This window comes from Cheilinus undulatus, linkage group 14 (genome assembly GCF_018320785.1).
Source record: "Cheilinus undulatus linkage group 14, ASM1832078v1, whole genome shotgun sequence".
In the NCBI taxonomy this organism is placed as follows: domain Eukaryota; kingdom Metazoa; phylum Chordata; class Actinopteri; order Labriformes; family Labridae; genus Cheilinus; species Cheilinus undulatus.
Window position 1 is genome coordinate 41667569 of NC_054878.1, and position 25928 is coordinate 41693496.

The following is a 25928-nucleotide window of genomic DNA, read 5'->3' on the forward strand; positions in this document are numbered from 1 at the left end:
CTTCATGCATTCACCAAGTAACATTTTTGACCAGGCCTGATGTGCACGGCAAATTTAATGAGATGTGAGTCAAAATAATTCCTTGCATTTCAGTGTCCGCATACTGTTTTGGTGCTCAGGCATGCATTATCTGGACTACAAGATATATAACACAGAGCAGGGCATCAAAAACATGAACAGGAAACAGAAAAGCATCAACAAGATTAATTCTGTTAGCCATCTGAGCTCAAACACAACCCTTAAATTACCGTTATCTTGCAGTATTAATGAACACATGGTCTATGGAACAAATCAATGACCCGTCTGAGCACTAATGTTACAGAGATCTTCATACACCTCTCAAAGGATTTTAACATTTATTACATGTAACACGACTCCTCCAGACCTATGAAGACTTTCTTGTACTTATTTTGGTCTAGTTACATTTTGGAAACAGCATCTTGAAGTTGGAGTTTCTGCAGAAGGGTCCTGAATCACTGGCAGGATGAGTCAGACCAATCCTCAGGGAAATTGGCAATATCCTTCCAAACAATTACGCTAACACAGTGGAAAGAAAAAAACACCTCTTGTTTAATAGCGCTGAGCTTTTAAAGGAAAAAAAAACACGCCTGTCTGTGACTCACCTGGGTTATTATTGCTCTACTGAGAGGTGACTCCTACACCGACGTAAAGACTCACCAGGTACAACTTCAGGAGAGAAAACTGCAAACAAACATGCTTATCACTTCAACGAGTGAATGAGACTTCAACGTCACTCATCCCTGATAACTAGACCCTGCTGAGGTTTTCTATTTCTTCACTGACTTTTTATCATCTTATAAAGATCGACCCTTTATCAGTTTCATTCAGTTTCTCTACCAGCTTATCAGATGTTTTTGCCCTTATTGATAATTTATTTTAGTGTATGCCACTGTATTTGTGTCTTTTGTGTACAAGCAGCTTCTAACTTGACTCTTTATTGGCTTTCTGATTGGTCTACTTTCGCTTAGACAAACTTTCACCTTGGCCAAGTCTCCTCACTGCATCATAGTGAAATTGTGACCTTAATTTCATTACTTTAACATGTTTATAAGGTGTGTTACTTGGGTGTCCGTAGGAACCAGTCAAGACATCCAAATGATAAAACCAGGAGTATTTTCCATCGTGTTTCTTAAACACACAGTATGTATATTTTGCCACTAGGGGGCTCTCAATCAAACCAATGACAAAATTTCACAAGTTAAACATTCCCCTCAGTAAACAAGTCCATGTAGCATGCTGTCCAGACATTATTTACTGTGACACTGAAGTACAGTTATTGCAAAATTGAATTGGGTTCAAACAAAAGTGCAGAGCTGATTTGAGGCAATAGAGTAGAGGGAGAGACCAGACATCTTGCAACTCAAATCACAGTCAAATTTAGAGCAAGTTCATCAGGTAATTTTGATTTTTGAAATCAGCATGCTTGAGTTTTCTGCCTGAACTTGCTCCATTTGTAAGTTTAAAATTTGATATAAGACTAAGGTCCCTTTGAATCTTTCCTGCCTTGCTCAGAGAGAAAATGTCCTCAGTACCGCAGAAGAATCTCTGCCATCCAATCTGCTCTGACATCTTTAAATGTTGTTCAGCCAACGCTTGTGCAAAGTCTGTCTGCAAGGGTGGGAAAGAAGGAGACAAACAAGTCCAGCACCATGTTTGAAGAAAAGTATCTGCAAAGATAGCAGGCAGGCCGTCTCGGTACGTGCAGGCAAAATGGTGTCACTTCTAGCTCCAATGTTATGGAAAAGGGTGTTCCACAGGGATCAATCCCAGGATCACTTTTTTTCTAAGTTTCATCAACAGGGTATAATCAAAGTGCTTTAATTCCTGTTTTCATTTTTATACTGATGATACCATGATATACTATTCTGCATCTGCACCAAACATGGTCTTTGTTCAAGCACTTTAACACCCCCAAAGTCAAAGTTGGTTGACTAGTTTTGGTGCTCCCTATCCCATTTATGCATTCTACACTTCCTTGGCACTTGGACTGACTGACGAGATGGCCTTCGCCATTGTATGATTGCTCATGTATGCACACAAGCACAAGTGCTGAACATAAATGTGACGTATCACAGATGCATCATCCATCTGCCTTATGCACTTCAACTACAATGGTCTCTTTATTCCTCAAGGCAAATCATATAGCCACCTTCTGTACTGCTATATGTGGGTCTTTGTATAATATTGTACTGGCTGTTGTTTGGTCTCTGTATGTTGTCTGATTTTATTTTCCTGTGAACATACTTGATGCACACTTTTATATGTATACCATAAACCTACCAGGGACTACAGATGGAAATGAGCCTATAGCTAAAATCTGGCACATTTACATGTCCATGTTCATTAATGTGCACAGTCCCCTTGAATAAATGAATAAGATAAAATAAATAAATAATATATGTGACCATTCATCTACACAGTTATTCTAAACAATGGCATGGAGCTAGAGAGTCACAATATGAGTAAAGTTACAGTTTGTATTTCTTCACTGAGCTAACTGTGTGGCTATGCTTCTTATAAACTCTGTGTATCATATTGCAACATGATGGCGTATCTGTGCTTAGACCCGGTTGGACTTGGAGCAGAATGAGTGCAGGCAGCAGGGGACTTGATTCAACATGGTACAGGACAACTGGCCCTAGTGTGAAAGCGCCCTTACAGGGATAGCTGGGTATTTTTGAAGTGGGATTGTATGAGGTACTTGCCAATTCTCAGCAGTAGCCACCAGAGATGCCGGTCAGCTAAGCCTCTTGACAAGAGTGCAGGGATGAAGCAAGGCTAGAATTTGTAACAGGCCGATACTTTTTCCTCCTAGAACTGTGTAACTGTTTAGATTATGTAAGAACTGTGTAACGAGAAGAGCAAAAGGGACACAAAAAAGGAATAAATGCAGGAAATATTCTTTATTTTTAAGTTTACTAGACAAAATACATTCTGGCTTTGCCAGATACACCAGCTTCTGTTACACTGAGGAAACAGTACATTTATAATGTGTAAATTATAAAGCTCTTTTGACCTCTCAGGTGGTCTTTCTCAGCACTCTAACATGAACAGAAGCAGGGACAACTCTAAAAATCCAAACTTTTCAAATGTTTAAAGCATGCCATTCTGCAATGAAAGTCATGTCCAGACGTGTTTATGTGGGTTTAGTGTCTTCAGAAAAGGTAACATTCATTATCCGCGCATTTAAATATGTGGCTTGTAGTAAGGCTGATTCTGATGTGTGCTTTCATTCAAGTGTGACCATGTGAAATGAAGAATATTGGGATTTTACAAAGGGTTACATACCAGGAAGTACAGAAAAGACTTGAGACTTAACAATAAGACCAATATGAGATGACATTTTAAAACAATCAAAGAGGAGATGACTAAATAAATAAACACACAGTGGAAAAACAAGATAATGGTACCTTTAAAATGTCTGAATAATGTCTAGAATTATTTGAACACATGACAGAAATGACACAGTAGCAGATAAAAAAGAGAAAACAGCAAATGCAGATGGATGAGGCAAGTGTTAAAGTAATAAAAGAGTAAAAGAATCTCTACATGTGTTTTTTTTAAAAATTTGTTTATCAGTGGAAGGAGAATCCAGACGCCCCCAGACCCCCACACCACTGGTCGATGAACTTCAGGACGTCCTGACATTCTGGACTGTGAGTAGTCTGTAGCAAAAGAAAGACAAAAATGACAGCCGATCACTTTTGTTGTCAAAAATAATCAGAGCAGATAACTAAAAATAGACTGCTTCTCTAAAATGCTCTTTTTATACCCAGTTATGTTACTGACCTGTTGCCTATTTACCTAATTAGTTGTAAAATGCTCCTCCAGCTGTTTTTCATTTGTACCACTTACTTTTCCAGCCTTTTGTTTCCTTGTACCTAATTTTTTTAAATGTTTTGCTGCCATCAAATGTCTCAGTTTCAACATCTGATATGTTGTTTATGTTCTATTGTGAATAAAATATGGGTTTATGGGATTTAACAATCATTGCATTCTGTTTTTGTTTGTATTTTAAACAGTGCCCCAACTTTTTTGAAATGAGGGTTGTATTATTATTAATATATTACATCATTTATTTTTTGTTCTGTGAGAAGATGTCACAGTAACTGGTGGAAAAAATGGAAAGGTCTACCTGCAGACCGCAGCTCTCATGCTTTCCACCTGCAGACCACTACTGTGAGATGCCGTCTCTGTCAGGACGGAAGTGACACAATTTGCCTGTACAATGTATTTCCTGCTTTAGAATTAAAAAAAAAAAAAACAACTCAACTTTATTCATAACCAAAGTCTGGCAGTTACATTCATGAAATAAACACAATGCAAAAATTATAGACTAGTCAACCTTTCATAAATTAAACAGTAAAAAAAAAAAAAAAGGTTAAAGGTCTAATCTGAGATTAAAACATTTATGGAACTGTTTAGGAAGTAGTTACACAAACAATGCTCGCTTTAGCTTCATTAGCTTAGCATGTATTTCCATCCTGATAAAGGTGGTGTCTCACAGCAGCGGTCCGTAGCTGAGAAAAGACACTAGAGTGGAAGTTGAAAGCCGGTTGCAGTGGGTGAAGTGGGTGGGGCTACACAAGGTGAACACGGCCTGTCATCTTTTTTTTTTTTTTATATCAGGCAGACCTCGTGACCCACTGAACCATAATTCCAAGAAATCTGATACGTTACTGATAAACATAAAGCCCTGGGACCTGGACCTTTGACCTAAAAAACTAATTAGGTCATCCTTGTGTCTGAGCAGATATTCATGCAGACAGACAACCCAAACATAATCCTTTAGCCTCAGCTATCAGTGGCACAGAAGCACAAAAATTTGCCATAAAAATCCTCCGACCAGCTGGAAGCAGCTGATTGGGCCTTGATAAGCCCAAGCTCCTCCCTCTTCACTACACTGCTTTACATCAGGGTAGCCTTTGAGTAAATATGTTGTCCTTCGGGGGTGTTTCCTGTTTTCCATTTTGCATTTACAGTATCAACGGGACGCCACAGTGTGAGCAGAGACTCACCTGCCTCTCAGTCTGTTCTCACCTTTGTGGCCATGAGGAATTTGTTCCAATCCTCTTTGTTGGCTGCTTTCCCCACAGGCGAGAACTCGACCTTGTTCCTCAGCACGGGGTAACCTGCAGGCAGCAACACCACAGAGTCACACCTAATCCTCAAGGTGCACTTTATTCTGCTGATGTAAAGATTTATTCTGAGGCATATATTTATTTCAAAGTCAAAGAGAAGATAAACAAATTTAGGGTAGACTCTTCATTTTGTGAGTTTTGTGTTTGTGTTACCAGTGAGCACGCAGGGTAGAGATTGAAGGCCGGTGCTTGCAGCCACCAGCGAGGCTTCGTATGAGTTTCTCTCGTCTCGAGGAAGAACCTGCGCCAACCGACTGTCCATGGACACCATCAGCACCCAGTCCCGGATCTCCTCTCGCTGAGCGTCCTATGACACAAACAAACAATTTGGTGTTAATAGCAGTATTCTTCAATTAGAACAGGAGGGGAAAGTAAAATGGAGCACTCTTTCATCTGATATTCTTTATCATAATGCGCTGAGATGGCTGTAGTAGTTTAAGTATATCTTATCATTGAATTTTTTCTAGCATTTCCACATTTTTATGGCTAAAAGTACAGAATCCTTCAGATAGCAAATTTGTTGCAGCATAGTGAAGATTAAGAAATGCAGAGAATCCTCAAACTTTGGAGGCTGGAACCAAAATATGATCAGGTCTAATCGTTTTGGGAACAGTTATGTGTTTGTAGGAAGGTTTTCTTACGTTGACACATAGTTTGGTGGGAATTGGAACCTCGAAGGGAATGTCAGTGTCGATGAAGTCTGAATGATCCAGAGCGTCCAGCGTCCCCTCATCAGCCGCCTGGGTAGAGAATTCATCAAGCACTCAGAAAACAGACTTCAGATCTCTAACTGATCCACAGCCAGTTATATAAGGTATAGCAGTATTTAAAGGGATATTTCAGTAATTTTTGAGTTAGGTTGTATAAGATGCTTGGCGATAGTAGGGGTATTAGCATCTAGTGATTTTTGTGTGCGTTGCCCCTTTAAGAAGACTCACAGGTTCACAGGACTACCAGCAGGGAAATACAATTATAATTATAATTTAACAAGTTTTAGGTAAAAATTAGCCAAAAAAAAAAAAAACAATTTTGGCTCATTTGTACATTACATCAAAATATTCTGAATTGTTAGAGAGGCAATGGCATTTACTGTGGGATACTTCTATGAGCCGGTGTACACAGAGGAACATTTTCTGCAGCAGGAAGAAAGACAGAGGAGAGAAACTTCAGTGTAGACTGGTTATCAGGAGAAATCCTACGTTACCGAGTGGTGTAGGTGTGCAAAACTGAACCTGGAGAGCTGCTGCTGTCATGAGTGGGACATCACAACACTTCTGTAGGACATTTTTGATCAAGCAAAGCGGCTCACAATCGTCTACAGCCTGCATCACTAACCTTCCAGAGTCCCCTGCCTCACTGAATGCTGATGATTTATGGACCTTCTTCTAGTTTGTGAAGATAAACTAGAAAGGCCAACCTCAACCAGAAGAGCTGAATGGAAATTGTCATTCAAGTAAGTTTATGGCCGTTGCTTTATTCTTCTGATGGCTGATATTTAGACAAGCTACAGACGGCCCTAGTATGTTTACTTAATGAAAGCAATCCATGTAGGTTCTCATTCACCCAGGCCATAGCTATCCTAATCTTTATCAAGGGGGCAACTGGACTAGAAAGCACCGATAGCTGGGTTTCCATCAGATGGTCCGGTTTGATTGAGTACAGTTTGGTATTGCTGAACACCAAAATAGTTTGCACTGAGCACTTCACACGCTGATGTGACATCAGTGCAACCCCCTATTATTGTGTGTGTAGCTCCACCTTTTAGGGACGGATAGGGAAGATTGGGGCCCCTAATGAAGGGTGCCAAAAAGTGGGACGGTATGGGTTGGTTTTTTGGGACCCGTTCCAACTTTTGCTATATGGAAATGCAAAAAAATGCATGCCATACTGAACCAGACCGCTCGGTGGAAACGACCTATATGCGGGCCTTCATCAAGTTCTCCAAGAAACAGAATGCTAAGACGAGAACAGCAAGTGCCACAGCATTGTTATTCCATACTTGTGTGGAGTGTCAAAAAAAACTCAGGAGGATCTTCCAGAAACACAACGATCCGGTAAACTCCCTAACCACAAACACCCTGAGAGAGGCTGGCTCATGTTAAGGGCTAAACACCCAAGCATAGACAAAGTAATGTGGCGTATACCATCAAATGCACACTTACACAAACACATGGCCCAACACAGGAGAAACAACCCATCCTGTCAGGACTCGTCTGTTCATTTACATCCAAAGGATACAGAACATTCCTTTGAGGACTAAAACACTAGGATGTCAAGGAGGCCATTCATGTCTAGCTGGAAAAAACATCTTTGAACAGAGGTGGTGGACTAAGACTCTTCTTATCCCTTACATCATATGCAGTCTGGATTTCCTTTCATCAGCAATCCAAACGATGCTTTCACACTGGATCACAGGACCTAACATCATGCCCCAGCACACCTGAAGAGTCCCCTGAGGACATGACCTGAGGAGAAACTGAGTCAGCGACTCTGCCAAAGACTCTCAAGTGACCACCAAGATCATTGGCATGTGGATGGTCTACAGAGGCTATAAACTCTTGGCTCCTGTCACTTTAGAGCTAAAGAAGCCTTTAGGAGGAGAGGTGAAACATCTTTTAGAACATCAGTCTAGTCCAGTTGCCCCTCTTTACGAAGTAGCCCACGGACCCTCACAGCTGTTCAGAGAAGCTTGGATAAAAAGCTGAAGCTAGCATGGCAGCATCGTTCCAAACACAAAGACTTTCTAGGTGAAAAATAAAATGCTGAAGAAATGTTGATTTCTGTACAATCGAGCCAATATAATTTTTTACCTAAAACTCATTAAATTAATTGTACTACAGGGTGATGCCACCACTATTTCCAAGTACATTATACAACCTGGCTTCAAAAATACTGAAATATCCCTTTAAAGCTTAATTAAGTTTAGTAGAACTTAGATTTGAGACATTTCATCATGTTTACTCACATCACACAGATCCAGGAAGTGATTGAGGAAGATGAAGGCCATGTTCTCCCAGCCGACAGCCTGACAGGTTTAAAAAAACAATAATTACATTTGATTCAAGCAGATGATTAAGGAACTGTCTTCTTAAGTTTATGTCCTCAGCTTGTGTTCTCAAATGCCCCATGCCGTCTTATTCTCACTGAAAAAGCCATAAAGACACTAAATATAGCTGTCCTGGGAGGCATTGCAATGGAGCTGCAGAACACGTTTTGTTATCAGGGTTCACAAAATGAAACAATCGTCTAAAAATGTTTATCTCATCATGGACATCCTGGAGAAAAGAAGGATTTTTGTGTTCTGCTTCTCCAGGATTCAAGGTAAGAGGGTCATTTTTAGGCAAACAACACTAAAGCAGAAATATTAAAGGAACATTTTGTTCAAGATATTGAAAAAATCTGATCTCAAAGGGTAAAAGAAGAGCTGACCCTGCAGGCCAGGCCGGCCTCGTAGAAAGCTTTGTCTGCAGGAATGATCTCAGTATGACGCAGCAGAGACACCGACAGCTTGGCTGCTACACTGATCTGAAAATACAGAAGAAGGACAAGAAGAAGAGGAAGAATGACAACATTTTAGCATCTGACCTGTTTTCTCTGGATGACTGAATTTGTCATTTTAAATCGCTTTATTTCCTGTGTATAATTGTGTTTAATCTAAGCTGAAATCCACCCTATTATGGCAAGTAAGACAAAACTGAAGGTAGCCTCTTCTTCAAGTGTCAGTATTTGGTGTACCAGCTGCTCTGCTCCTTTGGCGGCCGACCGTGTGGCGTAGTAATGAGCGATCAACAGCAACTGTTCAAAGTCTTCATGTACAGTAGAGTTAGCCTCAGCCGACCTGGACATGTTCTCACACTGAAATCAAGCACATCAACAAAGACTCAGTTATAGGAATGATTTTACCTGGTATGTAAAATATAATCAAGACTGGATATCAAGTCATCTGTCTCTTCTTTAAAATCTCTTCTCAGAATATTTATATAAAAAGCTTTCAGATCCTTCTAGTCTTTTTTCTTACATTGACTTGAATTAATCCTTCATTGGGTTTTAAACATACACTATATTGCCAAAAGTATTCGCTCGTCTGCCTTGACTTGGATATGAACTTAAGTGACATCCCATTCTTAGTCCATAGGGTTTAACATGATGTCGGTCCACCTTTTGCTGCTATAAAAGCTTCAACTCTTCTGGGAAGGCTTTCCACAAGGTTTAGGAGTGTGTTTATGGGAATTTTTGACCATTCCAGAAGCACATTTGTGAGGTCACACATTGATGTTGGACGAGAAGGCCTGGCTCTCAGTCTCCATCTCTAATTCATCCCAAAGGTGTTCTATGGGGTTGAGGTCAGGAATCTGTGCAGGCCAGTCAAGTTCATCCACACCAAACTCTCTCATCCATGTCTTTATGGACCTTGCTTTGTGCACTGGTGAACAGTCATGTTGGAACAGGAAGGGGCCATCCCCAAACTGTTCCCACAAAGTTGGGAGCATGGAATTGTCCAAAAAATCTTGGTATGATGAAGCGTTCAGAGCTCCTTTCACTGGAACGAAGGGGCCAAGCCCAACTCCTGAATAACAAGCCCACACCATAATCCCCCCGCCACCAAACTTTACATTTGGCACAATGCAGTCAGACAAGTACTGTTCTCCTGGCAACCACCAAACCCAGAATTGTCCATCAGATTTCAAGATGGAGAAGCACGATTCGTCACTCCAGAGAACGCGTCTCCACTGCTCTAGAGTCCAGTGGTGGCGTGCTTTACACCACTGCATCCGACGCGTTGCATTGCACTTGGTGATGTATGGCTTGGATGCAGCTGCTCGGCCATGAAAACCCATTCCGTTATGCTCTCTACACAGTGTTCTTGAGCTAATCTGAAGGCCACATGAAGTTTGGAGGTCTGTAGCGACTGACTATGCAAAAGTTGGCGACCTTTGCACACTATACGCCTCAGCATTTGCTGACCCTGCTCCGTCATTTTAAGTGGCCTACCACTTTGTGGCTGAGTTGCTGTTGTTCCCAATCACTTCCACTTTGTTATAATACCACTGACAGTTGACTGTGGAATATTTAGGAGCGAGGAAGTTTCACGACTGGACTTGTTGCACAGGTGGCATCCTATCACAGTACCACACTGGAATTCACTGAGCTCCTGAGAGCGACCCATTGATGCTTTATTTTATACACCTGTGGTCATGGAAGTGATTCGAACACCTGATTTCAATTATTTGGGTGGGTGAGTGAATACTTTTGGCAATATAGTGTATCATAAACAACACATGAAGCACTTGGTGACTTTGAAAAGACATTTTCTACAAAAATAAAGGTTATTGTTATTTTCAAGAGTATAAATATAGAAATATGTTGGGGTTTACCAGCTGCAGCAGGAAGTCACGGAGGTCGGCCCACGTGCGGTAAGACTCTGGTCTATCTGTGTCGGGAAGATTAATGATGTCCAGGAACAGACGCTTATAGATATTAAAGTTCTAGGAGGAAAAAAAGGGACATTTAGGTAAAACAAGAGAGAAAAACAAAACTCTATAGCTTTAATATACTAGCTGAATTCTGAAAAAGCAGAAACACTCAAAGAAACAAGACTTTCTGAGATTGTTTTGGAGCTGTTCTAATGACAAAGAAAATGTGAGCAGCAACGATAGACACTGCTGTGGTTTTGAAACAAATACATCGGGACAGGAAACATAAATTTAAGTTTATTAAGTCTATTATAACAATTTTGTTATAATACTGGAACAAAATGTGCCCAACCAGAACATTTTTCAGATTTTCTATTGTTTTAGATATATTTGCTTTGTGTTAATCTGAACCTCATTTTGGCTTTTTCCTCTTTATTCTGAAAATTTTCAGTCTTAATAAAATATATCTCTGCCACACTCCTCAACTATTCTTGAAGTGTTTTACTCATCACCATTGCCGGAAAGCCACATTAAATCCTTTTTTTGTCTACAAGTCCTATCACTGATGTTTCATACAGATCAGACTTAAGGGGTGAATTTGTTCACCTGGGGGTTTGGTGGCGCTCCGTGTTGAATGTAGAGCTGCAGAGCTTTCACAGGGTCTTCTTCTTTGATGAGTTGTGTGGCGTACAGCGCCACATATTTATGGAGGATCTTAAAGTTCTGAAAAACACAACAAGGAGAATAAAGAGCGTTCAGAAGTCAGGCCTGAATGGCCTCTAGTGATGTGGACTGTATCCAGCAACTCAAAGATCATGAGATTAACATGATGATGCAGATCATTAATGTTTTAATTTATTGAAAGAAAAATGAACAGCAATATCTTCACTTTGTAGATATATGAAAACTAAAGGCCTGTAATACATTTGCACATTCAAGGTAACCAAAAGAAAAAAAACATCTGACAGACACAGCCAATCCGCAGATGATATTAACTAAAAGACATTTAACACTTTCTTATCAAATAAACAAATCTGGTTAAAGTCCCTGTAAAGTGAAATCCAAACTTTGTGTTTTAACACACTAGATATGCTGGAATATGGTTGCTGTAAACGTGTGAAAACACTAAGATCTATGTGTGACTGAATTTTGGATTTAGACCGTTAGAATGTTGTTCGCCTCTTTCCTAGATTGGTTTAATTTGAGCAGGGCAAAGCAGTTCATGTCAGTACAATTTGTTGTTAGCTGATGTCACTGCCTTCATTGAAGGTTAACATCCAGCTACATGCTGTGTTTTTGTTCATTGTGAGATAAATTTACCAAATCTATCAGCCACATTGGCCTACGAGTCATTAGAAGTATCATAACAGAGAGATTTGAGCCAGAAAACAGTAAATTTAATCCCCAACTTCTATCTCTCTGTTCTAGGATGGTATTTTTCCTGAGTGGGCGTGGCTTCAGCTCATTCCAACAACACGCCCACACCATCCTAAAGCAGATTTTACTGCCTCTTTTTCATGATTTGAAGCTTAATTGTATAAACTTAGAGATGTTTTTCATGACTGAAATTTGGCCTGGTGGGCCATAACACAGTGGCCTTTCATACAACAAACCTAAAATTCTAATTTTTTTACCACTTCACAGGGACTTTAAATAAACTGATACACATGCACAAACAGAATCATTTCGTCTTACATATTTGTGCCACACTTAAATGTTCATATCAATATAGAAAGCCTATTGAAGATATTAACATTTATTTATAACACTAGCATTCAGTATCCTAAACCACTGGTTCCAAACCCGGGGTTTATTAATCATGACTAATCACAGCATAGTGATGTGATGTGATGTGATTAACTTGATTAGTATTTTATTTAATCAATTGACAGCACTAGATAAAACACGTATGAATAGTTTATGCAAAGGTTTCTTGATAAGAAAACCTGTGGGGATATTTTACATAGATTTGAAAAATCCAAACTTTTAAATTTAATGTTAATTTTTGACATCCATGTGTCACCTTTTGTTTGTGTGAGTCCTGGGGGTCCTCAGCTCCTCTACGTTACAAGTAAGGGGGGCTCATAGGAAAAAAGGTGGGGAACCACTGTCCTAAACAATGCTCCATAATGGTTTCTAGGAACATTTGTAGCCAAAAATAACAGAGCACATGTTTTTATGTTGTAATGGTGATATGATCAAATATTGATAGTATAACGGAAATCAGTGGAGACTTTTTGATCTAATATGGACTGTTCAGTATTTTTTTTTTGATTAAACAAAAGGTACCATAGGTATAATTAAATTAGGGTTCAAATTTTAACAAACTAAACATTAAAATGACAAGAAAAAGTCCTCATGGATGTTATGATTAATACCTGTTTGGAGGCTGTTTCCAGACATTTCTCCCACTGTCCTCTCTCTGCGTACATGTCCAGAGCTGCTACCACATCCACTCCCACCAGCTGCAAAAACATACCCACAAACACATTCATAAAAACTGCTTTCAGTGTCATAAACAATAAGTAACTCTTTATTAGACCATAACAGCGTATAAAATTAAAAAAGAAGCAAACATTAGGTCAAAAAGAAAGCTTTTTTTACATGTTTTTTTTTTCTCCTACTCAGTCAGGAACACACATTTCTAAACTCCTAACCTAAACCCACAGCACAGGAGTATTTCCTTTGATTGTGAATTCATCAGCTTCTTTCACATTTATATATGTTTTCTGCTTCAGTAAAAATGATGATTTACCTTTTATTTTCTGGTTCATTGGTTTGATTAACCCAAGGTTCTCTCAGAATTGTCTGATTTTGTTTAGAATTAACACTTCCAGAATTATCCTAAAGCGATCATTCCCCCAATAAAAAAATGTATTTAATGAGTAATGGTACGTACAGAGTCGACTTTTCCTTGGTTCTTGAGGTGTTCTTTGTATTTCTGGTCCACGTAGTCCTCGTACCTGACAGACGGATCAGAGTGTTCAGATACAGACAGAAATAAGGGGATATTTTTTCTGATGTGCAGGCAGTTTTCTGAGGTTATAAGTACATTTTAAGTAAGATGATTCTAGAAGTACTCAGCATGACTGAATTCTCTATACTGGAGAATATAACAAAGAATGAATTACAGCATTACAACAGATGAGAGACTCATACAAAGTCTCATCCTCTTTCATTTATAGTAATTGTTGTGTTTGTGCACCAGCAGCTTGTATATCAGTGTATGATGTTTGTGTGTTTAAACCTTGGCTCCAGCTCCTTGGCGACTCTCTTGGCTTTGTTCCACTCCTCTGCGGTAATAAAGACGTCAATCGCCTCCTTTATGAGGTCCAGGTTTATGTAGAGCTCAGCAGCCTGAAATACAACATTGGAAAAATTACTAACAATTCAGAAGACCTCTGACTTTCCTTCTTTAAATTTCTTCCAAAATTAAAGTCCCCTCTCTTCTGTTTGAATTTAGAGAGGACGATACGTAGCTTTATGTGCACATGAATGCGTGAGTGTTTAAGTTTTCACTTACAGCATTGAACTTCCTGATTTGTGTGAGTTGTGGTCCGACCATCTTGACAACCTCCATCGACCGATCTTTACTGAGGAACTTGATGGACAAGTCTGCAGCCTAAAAACACATAAATACATATTTTTGATTGGTCTGTGTTTGACCCTCCTCTCACCTCTTCACCCTCAGGCATGTAAACATCCTGGAGGACTACGAGAGCAAGTTGTGGTCAAACTTAGTCATATGATTAAAATTGGGTTGTTTTATCTTTTTTACATTTTTTACTGTATTTTTGTTGTTCCCCTCTCTCTGTATTGCTGTGTCTTGTTTCAGTGCTTTTAAATCTTTAATTGCTTTCATGTCTTAAATTTATTTTAGTCACAAACAAACATCACAAATAGACCATAGTACTCACTGCGTACTATTGCCAGAACATACTGTGATAATCAGATGTTTGTAGAGATGCTTGCAGAGATGAGGAGGTTTGGACTTTAACTACTGTCTTTGTCCATTAATTTATCATTTCTGTAAAAACAAGCCATTACTATAAAATCTACTGTGTGAATTCAGGCGCTCTAGAGGAAGCCACATATTGATCATTTTGACCCTTTGACCTCCTTTATTCAAACAAAACAGGAAGAATAAACATCTAATTCTCCTTTCTCTCTTTCCCTCTGCTTAATCAAACTCCCTAAAGGACAAAAAACATATTGATCTGCAAGACTTGGTGACCTTTTTTTTTCGACACCATCAGACCGACCGTTCAAACTCCAAACAATCTGATCTCCACAGCGCTGTGATCAATAACACACAATATCTGCTACTCAACACCGGACGGAAATCTATTGATGCTGGTGACACTGTGACCTCTACCCTCAAAGGGAAGGCTGGCTATCATCTATTCTCTCATCCATCCATGGATCTAACAGTGCATATGTTCCTACCTTCATCCAGCACTTCTCCATCAGGATGGTGTTAGAGTCATCCTTCACCTTCAGGTAACACTCCACAGCTCTGGAGTATTCACCCGTCTGCTCCCACTCCTTGGCCTGTTCCAGCAGACCCTCTATACCTCTGAAATACAAAAAAACCACAGGATCAATAATGAAGCACAGACAAGATGGTTTCACTTGAGATGGATAACAGGGCTTCCTTAAAATCAGAACATCACATAAATAGTGCATTCAGAAAGTATTCAGACCCCTTTCACTTTTTTTTCAATTTTGATATGTTGCAGCCCGATGTTCCAGTCTTTTAAATTCATTTTTTTATCTCATTAATCCACGCTCAGTACTCCATCATGACAAAATGAATTTTATAATGTTTTGCAAACCCATTAAAAATAATAACAAAGAAATATCACACTGAGAATCACACTGACATAAGTATTCAGACCTTTTGCAGAAACACTTGAAATTTAGCTCAGGTCCCTCCCCTTTCTCTTGATTGTTGCTGGGATGTTTTATTACACCTTGATTGGAGTCCACCTGTGATAAATTAAACTGATGGGTCATGATTTGGAAAGGCACGGATCTGAGGAAGGGTAAAAAAATCTGCTGCACCAAAGGTTTCCAAAAAAACAGATCACTGCAGCCCTCCACCGATCTGGACTTATGGTAGAGTGTCCAGATGGAAGCCTCTCCTCTGTGCAAAACCCACAAAACCAGCTTGGAGTTTGCAAAAAAGCCCCAGGAAGACTCTCAGACTGAGAGAAACAAGATTCTCCAGTCTGATGAGACCAAGACCGAACTGTCTGGGCTCAATTCTAAACATTATGTAAGCCAGGCACTGCTCATCACCTGCCCAATACCATCTCAACAGTGAAGCATAGTGGGGGCAGCATTATGCTGAGGGGGTGTTTCTCAGCATCAGGGACTGGAAAAGCTGAATGGAGCAAGTTCCGGAGATATCCTCAATGAAAACCGGTCCTGCAGCACTCAGGATCTCAGAATGGGCTGAAGGTTCACCTTCCAACATGACAATGACTCAAAGCACACAGCCAAGACAACACAGAAGTGGCTTAGGGACAACTGTGAATGTCCTCAAGTAGACCAGCCAGAGCTCTGACTTGAACCCTATCGAACATCTCAGGAGAGACTGGAAAATGGCAGTCCACTGATGGTCCATAATCAACCCTTGCAAAAAAGAATGGGAGAAAATTCCCTAATCCAGGAGTGCAAAGCTTGAGTCTTAATATTCAAAAAGACTTGAAGCTGTAATTGTAATACTTATGACAATGTGATAGATGAATTTAACCGACTGTAGCATCAGGCTGCAACATAACAAAATGAAACAGAGTGAATGGGTCTGACTACTTTCATAATTTTCAAGACTTTTTGAACAGATATTAAATCTTTCTTGCTTATTTTGCTGAGGGGGTTACACCTAAATTTGGCTGTTGTAAACATGGACAAATATATTCAAATCCAGGCCTTACTCTCTTAAGATTTAACATATTTTAAAATATAACAGCACATACCTGCAGCAGAGGGAATCATGTTTGCATTTTCTATAATTCACAGAGTATATTTACCTGTTAATCCTGTTTAGTCTCTTTTTATTGCTTGAATTTCCATCCCATTTCATTAAAGGAATCATCTATGACCAAACTAAATTTGATGACAGTTATGGGAAATGGAAATCTTCATGCAGCAAACTGCAGGAATAATTCAGTATTTTCTCGCTTTAACCCTCTTCCTCATCCGTCTCCGTTGGTAACTTTTGATGTTGTTTCTCCCACGAGTCATTAAAGAGCGAGAAGCGTTGGGAGGGAGGAGGATGTAGATGCTGCTGTGCCTGCTAACGAGCTGTTTCTCATTGGTAGTTTCAATTTGGGATAACACACGAGCTGTGTTTTAATAAAGCATCAAACTGGCTCTTTGTGCATAGATAATACTGCAGGGTGAACAGGGAGAGTATGCTGAATGTGTATGAAGGGTTTTATGGTTCCCTTTTGGATGTTAAAAAGGATTCTTTACAACATAACAGCAGAAAAGGTCAATAGAATCTAACAGAAAACATCTGATCTTCAATTATGAGTCAGGTCCTTGAAGCTTTAAGCACATGTTGTTGCAACTACAAAAAAATCTCATTTTTTAAGCATTTTTTAAAGAATTTAAGCAGGATGTTTCAAAGAGCTAGTCTTTTTTTAATGTTAAGAGTGAAAAGATAAATTTAATCAAAATTTTAGTGTTCTCTAGACTATTCATGGACTTTAATCTCTTATATTTCTAGTCTCAGTCTCACCTGACTCCCTTCTTGGAGGTCTCCCTCTCGTACTCTTCTTGTAACATGGAAAGCTTGTTGGGGAGGTACTCCTTACAGATCCGCATGGCATCAGTCCACATTTCTGCATCCTGATGAACACAAACAAGCAACCTTTACCAAACAGATCACAGTTTATACAGTCTGAAGGCATTGCCTTCAAATTTCTTAGTGAAAAACAGCATGCCACATGGCTCTGTCTTGGGACCACTGGTATTCACACTTTGCATAAACGTGATCTTTCCTGCACACATTTTTAGCTTATAGCTCTTGTTTGAGTGGTGACTCTTCAAATGCTTTGATCGATCCGCTGAACGATTTGCTGTCAGTGACATACCAGCTGAATAATATCAGTGCTACTGTTGTTGTCTTTCTCCACTGTTGTATTTTACTGGAAAAAAAGTGTTCCTAAACAGGACAATTTTATCTGGGAATATTCAGGCTGTTGCTGTCATTTGCTGTGGTTGTGTGGTTGCCAGGACAGTGTGACAGTGAGTTGTTCTCTGGTTTTCCGTCTGTATATGAGCTTCATTCAACATGTACCCGTTTGGTACACGTCTGTATCTTTCTGAGAGGCCTGTACCAAACGGAGACGGTACGAATACACGTACCTTTACACCCTTAATATTTACAAATGGAAATTTGATTTGTTGCCTCATTAATATTGAAAATGTTGCATATGAAGCCTTTAAAAATGAAAAACAGAGCAAGTTTTATCAATCTTTCCTAAAAATATCAAATAAATAAGTTATAGTTACTGAAACTCTTTTCTGGCTCTTTCTAAAGCCTGTTTGGCTCTCATCCTTTACCTTGTAATATTTAACAGCGATTTCAGGTCTCTGGGCTCGGAGCAGGAAGGCCTCAGCCTTCTGGAAATCTTTCTGATCAAAACAGGACTTGGCTTGGCCAACCAGAACCTCAGGCATGCTCTCTGGATCGTGTCCCTCGGCCACCCGCTGCGCGCTGGCCCAGTCCTTGTTGTGGACGTACCTGGAGCATGTCACAAACACGGGACCAAATTTAACCAAATATCACAAACCTGCACTTTAAAGGGGAGTTAAAATCCACAGGGAGGAACAGGAAATCAAGTGGTTACTCTCTTTATTGCTGCTTATGTTAGGATGGCCTGTACTCACATGAAAACAGCTTCTTTGGGTTTTCCTGCTTTAATGAACTCGACCTCAGCCTCAGGAAACTTACCCTGAAATATCCAACAGTACATATAAATACATCTAAACTCAAAGGTATGGAAGCCCATCTCTACAAGTACAAAAAAGACAAAATGCAAAGCATTGATAATAAAGAAACACCTGAGTCAGAATTGTGAGAAAAACAGCCACAATTATGAGGAACTTAAGCTCAAAATTTGATGTCTTACATGTTTGAATTTATCGCATAATTTCATCTTTTATCTCACACTTTTGACTTGAATTTGAACTCAAAATGTTGACGTTCAATCTCATCCCTTTGATTTTTTTATGCCTAAAAGTGGGGAGGGAAGGCTTGAAAGAAGCCACAGGCTGGACTTGAACCTGAGCTGCCCACTTACGTGGGGTACAACTCAACCACGAGGCGGTCTGCGCCCCATAATCAGGACTTTTCAAATAACTTGACTTTCTTTCCTGAATTGAGAATTTTATCTGACATCTTCTTCCAAAGGTTTCAAGTCTTTAATTTATAATAATGATGCTACATCATATCTCGATTTTTAATCTCATAATTCTGATATTTAGTCTTTAAATTATTAGTCTTTTTATTTCTATCAAATCTTATTATTCTAATGCCATTGTTTTGAATTTTATTTAATAATTTTTTTATTTTAATCTCATGATTTTGACACTTTATCTCATATTTATGATTTTGATTGATTCCATAACTTTCAATGCCCTTTCCTAACTTTATAAACTGATGTTCCACTGTAAAAAAAGTTCAACCTTTAATCAAATAATTTTGATATAAAATTTTCTAATATTGATGTTTTTTGGAATTTCCACAGTTTAATCCCCTGTTTTGACCTTAAACCTCATATTCTTGATGTTTAATTTAATTATTGATGTATTGTCTTAAAATTTCCACTTTTATCTGCTAAATTTGACTTTCTCTCATCAAATTTCATCTCATAACTTTGATGTTTATCTCAGAACTAGGATTTTCATCTCATGATTTTGATATTTAATCTCCAAACTTATGATTTAGCTCCCATATTTTTGACATTTTTCCAATAATTTCCTCTTCTTAAATCCATAATTTTATGCTTTAGCAAATATTTTGACTTTTAATCAGTTTTTATACTGAATTTGAAATTGATAGGTCTCTTTTTAATCCCACTGTTTTCACTGTAGTCTCATACTTTTGATATTTAATCTCACAATTTGATGTATTATGCCATAATTTCTTCTTCTATCATTTACTTTTACTATCCAGCATTAAATTTAATCATCATAACTGACTTTTTATCTCCAATTTCAACACTCACATAACTCACTTACATCTTAACCCCTTTAAGTCTGTTGTATCATATTTGATACATACTTTTATGATACATCTATCTAATCAATGTGATCATAAATTACTAAAAAAAAGCCTTTGAATACAATATGAAAAATGATAAAAATGCTCTCAAGTGGATTATAAGCTACCAAAAACACCTAATGTATCAAATGAGATACAAAAAAAAAAAAGTTAAATTTTATGGAAATTTGAATTTTTTTGGATTTCAGTAGAAAGAGAAATAAACATTTCAGTTCCAAAAAATTAGAATTTTCTGGCTATAGTTTGTGTTTTCAGGCTTTAAGAGGTTAATCTCAATCTCAGATGTGCTTTATTTAACAAGGGTATCATGTTGTTGCCATAGCAGTACAGAAAAACAAAATTACACTGTTACAATAACAAGCAATTTTATAATTATAACAACTTTATTACAGATATAATAAGAATTATAATAATAATAATAATAATAATAATAATAATAATAGTATGTTTTCAGTATTGATATAATTCAATACAGAAATTTTAAAGTAATAATTATTATAGACGCATATATTTAATGTATTATATTGTCATTTAAATACATTGTGAAAAAAAAGTTAAGAACTAACTAATAATTTTATCTCATATTTCTGATTTTGATCATATATTTTTAATTTTGATGTAAGAATTGTATAATTCTGCAATTTCCACTGCTTAATTCCAGTGTTTTAATTTTTATCTAATATTTTCTATGTTTAATTCTGCTGTTTGACAGATTATCTCAAATTTTCCCTTTTGTCTCTTATGTTTGACCTTCTATCTTTGAATTTCTTCTCATAGCTTTGACTTTTAAACTCAAATTTCACCATTGAGTTTCATACCTTTAACTATTATTGTTATTATTTTGGCAGTTCTGTTTTTTCAATCATTAATGGCTTTTGTAGGTTTCGCATCTTTACTGACAACAATGGGCTTCCGTACAAACTAGATTGAGGTTTATTGATTAAAAACTTGTATTTATGCAAGAATGAGAGGAAGTATAAATATTTAAATAAACATTTCATAGTATAAATCTGCTTGGGACTTCAGAGGTCAATGAAGGTGAGATACAGAGTGTCATGTATTCACCTCGTCCTCCAGGTAGAGAGCATGTTTCAGGTGAATCTCAGGAATCTTTTCTTTACAGGAAGCACGAGCCACATCGAAGGCAAAATCAAAAGCACTGGGGAGGAAACACAGACCAACATGACTTCACAGTACTCACTGAATGGATGGGCTAACTGAGAAAAAATACGTTCATTTAATTCATCATGTGCAGATTCTAGTGAACCATTTAAGTCAGCCACAAAGGTCTTTGATATACTTAGTTTATCTCAGAAAGTGCAGAGAAGTTCAGACTGTTTTTAAACCTTCAGTGACTCTTCCAATGTACTAATAAACCTCCAGATGAGGGCGATGAGCCACAACCATAGACTGTAGAAATACTGGATAAAGCTTGCGCGATGTCAGCTGATTGCTGACTGAAGAGAGAGTTCAATCAAACCAAAATAAAACTAAACCAGAGCTTTTCATTGTGGTCTGAGTGTTACAGTGCAGCTTACAGTTTATTGCACGCCGTGTCGATGGCGGATTCCACCAGACCAAACTTGTTAAGCAGCTTGACGGCCGCCTCTCCTCCCAGACTGCGGGCCCACAGGTACGCCACCATCTTCTGAAAACCGTCAGTGCCGTGGGTCTTTGCCACCTGACACACAAACACAGACAGACCGATACATGAGCACATTTTATGTGTCTATAGGAGCCGTGCCGCGGTGTGTCTCTAACCCCTAAACAGAGATAATGCCAGAGAAAAATCATTTTATAGAAGCTATAAAGCTGCACTGAGCTCACAGAATTACAGCAGCAATAAAAAAGAGACAACATGGCAGCACATATGTGAAATTATTCACACTCACACACTGTTACTGTTTACTCTTAGTCTATTTATTTAGCGTTTAGAAGAAATACTGAAGCATGCAATACATTTTAAACACAAATGACGTAGCAATAAGAACAAATATCTGTTTATGGTTATTCTAAATCCCATTCCAAATTCAATATGAATTGTTGTGCTTCAGTGAATAATGGTTGATATGTCACTCTTAATTTTATTCATAAAAACATACACATTACTAAGAAAAGTAGGACTTTTTGAAAACTATTCCAACAAAATTGACACTTGAATGTTTGCATGCTCTCATGCAAAAATAAACAAAACAAAGAAAATAGTATTTTCACACAAATTACAGGTTAATTAATGTTTAATGTTTATTTTTATCCAGGGACAGTGTGCAATGGCATTGATCATTCACACAAAGTAAATGAAAACATGGTTGCACCAGATTTAGCGAGTTGCTAATTTCCATCTGTTGTCCCACATAAAACTGACACAAAACATACATAAAAGTACTAGGGACAAAGGCATACACATGACAGGACCACAGCTAATGAGACTTAGTACAAAAATTACACTGTTAAGAGGGCGATAAATAAGTCCTACTATGTGAAAATTGTATAAGGGTAAGAAAATAATCTAAAATTTTTACATATGTATTGTAAAAGATAAGTCCTAACACACTAGATAAATAAAGCCATAACTAAACCCTGGTCTATGAGATGTATAAAGTGCAGAGCATTATCATATGTCTATGGAACAGTATTATCAATATAGAAATACAGGAAGGCAATCGATATGTCTTGACCATTACACATCAGCGACATTACATAGTGCCTAAAATGCAATGTTGATATAAAAGAGTAACCAAAGTTCACCAGTAGTACAATAAGCTACCAAGCTTTAGAAGCTACATTATAAAATAACCATGATGCAAATGCAGCAATATAAAAGTACATAAAGGCAATTAATATATCATGACCACTACACAATAGCAGCATTAAAAAGTGCCAAAAATATGATGGTTAAATAGAAGAGTAACCCAAATTCATCAGTTGCATTATGAGCTACTAAGATTCAGGAGCTACATTATAAAATGACAAAGATACAGTAGCAGCATTACATTTTAATCTCTGTATTGCATTTCAATTAATTGCTTTTTTCCTAAAAGTATTTGATTATAAGACTTAATTCTTTTTGTTGAGATTATCTCAGTGTTTTGTTTTCTTATGCAACATTATTTTACTGGATAATCTTTTAGTTATCTTCTTTTAATTATAGTAGTTATGATCTACCTTTTAGCATATTATTAGTTCATACTATGTTGTTCTCCTGAATCATCTTGATGTGTTTTTATCTTGATTTTTCCCTTAATTTTCACAGTCCTTTGAATTTAAACATCTGAATCCTTATTGCTGTGTTTCCTCTTTACAAAGTCACTACAGCATTTTGTCAGTCTGAGGAGATTTTATGTATCAGCCTACAATAAAAATATGTTAAGTCTGGCGAAGAGTAGAGATGGACCGGCACCAAAACCAGTATCAGTTCCAAAACCAAGCTTTAGATTTCATTAAACATAGTTAATACTGTACTGAATGAAATTTTACAACATCTCATTATTTAAGCAGTCAGGAGATGCTGGAGCCATTTCTGTAAATTGATGATATTTGAGCGTGAACTTAAAACCACTGCATGGATAAATTTAACTATTATCTGGGAAAGCTCCCATAGAGAGTGATTGGGAAGGGCAGGACTTAAAAAAAAACATTCTCAGATGGTAATTGGATGAATCTTCTGTCCATCACATTCAGGATAAGATACAACGATGTAGCGGGCATGCACAGCTTTGATCCTACCCTGAGCTCAACAGCCTAACACTGCCGTAATGTGTGATGGCGTAGCTTCTCTGTGAATAAAATTCATGCCAAACCATCAGGAAGACCTGCAAAAATATCTTCTCTAGCTCTTTGCTCTAGTTTTAATAATAAAACATGGTCCAGTTCTCTCTAAACTGCCACTAAGCCTCAGCTAAATCCGAGCTGATAGCTATCACAGCAGCAGCTGTTGTAAACTCCAGCAAACCCCACCTGTAGTGATCGCAAACTCATGCCGCAGCAGGCCGGGAGAAAAAGGAAAACATCAATCCATTTTTCAAAGCTTCTGGTTTCACTCTTGTTTAAATAAAGTGCTGTCCTGTTTGGAAGAAACTGCCACTGTGGCTACATCTGAGCCGATTACTCCAACAGTGGCCAGTGTGTAAACGAACCCCCCCAACTTTACCAAAGTCATGCTAAAGAGCTTCAACATCTTCTCCATCATGGAAATGTTTCAGTGTTGTTTTTTGCTCTATATTTCATACAGAAACATGGTCTAGTTCTGACAGAACTGTCACTATTCAATAGCTATATCTGAGCTAAATGCTACACCGGTGGCTACCATTGCTATCAGCTGTCAGTACGAGTAAACCCCGCCTCTTTTTCTCCTCAAATGAAGCTGATTGCTCCAAACCATGTTCAGTTCTGCACAAACCTTGTGGATTGGAGCTTTTCAGGATGGCTTTGCCTGACAGAGATGGAGTCTGGCAAATCCATCTGTTTTGCAAGGTCAATGTGAATTTGGACAAAACCAAACAAATAAAAGACTTTGCAATTTGATAAACAGTTCATTTGTCTCATGCAGTGTGTGACAATGGCAGCAGTACATACTAGCTGTAGTGACATTGCATGTTCCAGCACTTTACCCTGGTATATCGCCCTGAAATATTAGCCACAGCAAACTTTTTTGATCCAAAAATAGGAATTATAAGTGTGACAATATTAATATTTACATGTTAATTGCCTTTATCTTAGCCTTAGAAAACCTCCTGCAATTATTTGGAATAACTTCAGAATAACTTCTTGTATCTTATATGAAAAAGTAAAGCATATAATATAAATATATAAAAAAAAACTGTTCAAAGGTGAAGGCAAAAGAAATGAAAGGAATTTACTCAGGCTTATTTAAAAGTTTCATGCAGCTTTGTTGAAGCACTATTAAGGTACCTATACAATAAAAGAAAACAGACTTTAAAGCCTCATGCACAATGAACCATTACTATTTTTGTTAAAGGAAAAAAATTAAGTGCATAGCATTGCTTTGTATCGAAGCAATCAATGTTTATTGTGTATTCTACCAGCTGCATGCCTTCTTTTCTCTGGCTCATCTCCAAAGCTGGTTTTCATATACACTGTGTTTGAGAGCCAGTCGTCATTAAAATGACAGTCTGGCATGATTCTAAAGTGATAAAAACAATCCACCTGTTCCTTTGTAATCATTGTACGTCTGCTGAGAGATGCCAGGAGACGGCAAACAAACATAATGCAGAGATGGATTCATTTCAAGTCTAGGTTTTTGGTTTTGACTTCGGAGGAAACTCAAGATTTTGTATAAAATTAACATTTCTAAGATAGTTTTTCAAACTCTAAGGATAGTTTCAATGCTTAAAAAATGTAAATTATACGTTTTTAAACTTTCAAGACTTATTAAAAGCCATTACAGTAAATATTTATGTTGGATGAAGTTTAAAGGTCTAAAAATAGAGGTCAAATGAGTGCAGTAGTCAGGATTAAACACAGGCTAGTCAAAAGAGCAAATGAGTCCGTATCTACCCGGTATGCTTCCTCCCACATGTCGTTGACTCTGTACATTTGGACGGCAGCTTTCCACTCTTCAGCCTCCATGAAGTGGTACTCGGCCTCTGAGAACCTGGACTCAGCCTCCAGCTCCTACAACACACAATTATTCCACACATAACATACACATCCGGCACCAAATGAGCAGAATCCGGCATTGATTATCTGCATAGAAAACTAACTTGAGTGCATGAAGGTTTCATCCTAAATAGAGCTGCTGATAAGTGGAATTCATGTCCCTTCAGCAATCAATTTTCCCAGTTGGCAACACAGCAAAAAAGTAAAAGCTGCTGACAAAAGCAAGTAAAAACACTCAAGGGTGAAACTCTATTAGCGTTTCCTCTGGATATTCTTTTCTGCAACTAGATGGAGCTTAAGAGCGGCTGCATACAGATGTTTTAAAGTGGATAATTCCTACGTCAACTGCGGCTCAGTAGGTAGAGTTGGTCGTTTCTCAGCCCCCAGCTCCTTGAGTCACATGTTGATGCGTCCTTCACTAAGACACTTCAACAT

At 38.0% G+C, this 25928-nt stretch overlaps 1 protein-coding gene across 2 annotated transcripts in view; it reads right to left on the minus strand.

The window, feature by feature from the left end:
- Positions 1-2920: 2920 nt before the first annotated feature.
- Positions 2921-25928, minus strand: part of ift172 (intraflagellar transport 172) — a 67432-nt gene continuing 44424 nt past the window's right edge. For both annotated transcript variants that reach the window (XM_041804441.1, XM_041804440.1), the window contains exons 29-48: positions 25392-25508; positions 21413-21555; positions 20940-21033; positions 18479-18543; positions 18152-18332; positions 17325-17434; positions 15023-15152; positions 14100-14198; positions 13824-13933; positions 13476-13539; positions 12955-13041; positions 11183-11299; positions 10538-10648; positions 8898-9017; positions 8592-8687; positions 8128-8187; positions 5804-5902; positions 5316-5469; positions 5062-5153; positions 2921-3686 (exon numbers count right to left, since the gene is read on the minus strand). In XM_041804441.1, the coding sequence (XP_041660375.1) occupies positions 3597-3686; positions 5062-5153; positions 5316-5469; positions 5804-5902; positions 8128-8187; positions 8592-8687; positions 8898-9017; positions 10538-10648; positions 11183-11299; positions 12955-13041; positions 13476-13539; positions 13824-13933; positions 14100-14198; positions 15023-15152; positions 17325-17434; positions 18152-18332; positions 18479-18543; positions 20940-21033; positions 21413-21555; positions 25392-25508 (2139 nt within the window). In that variant the 3' untranslated portion in view covers positions 2921-3596. The remainder of the gene's footprint in view (positions 3687-5061; positions 5154-5315; positions 5470-5803; positions 5903-8127; positions 8188-8591; positions 8688-8897; positions 9018-10537; positions 10649-11182; positions 11300-12954; positions 13042-13475; positions 13540-13823; positions 13934-14099; positions 14199-15022; positions 15153-17324; positions 17435-18151; positions 18333-18478; positions 18544-20939; positions 21034-21412; positions 21556-25391; positions 25509-25928) is intronic.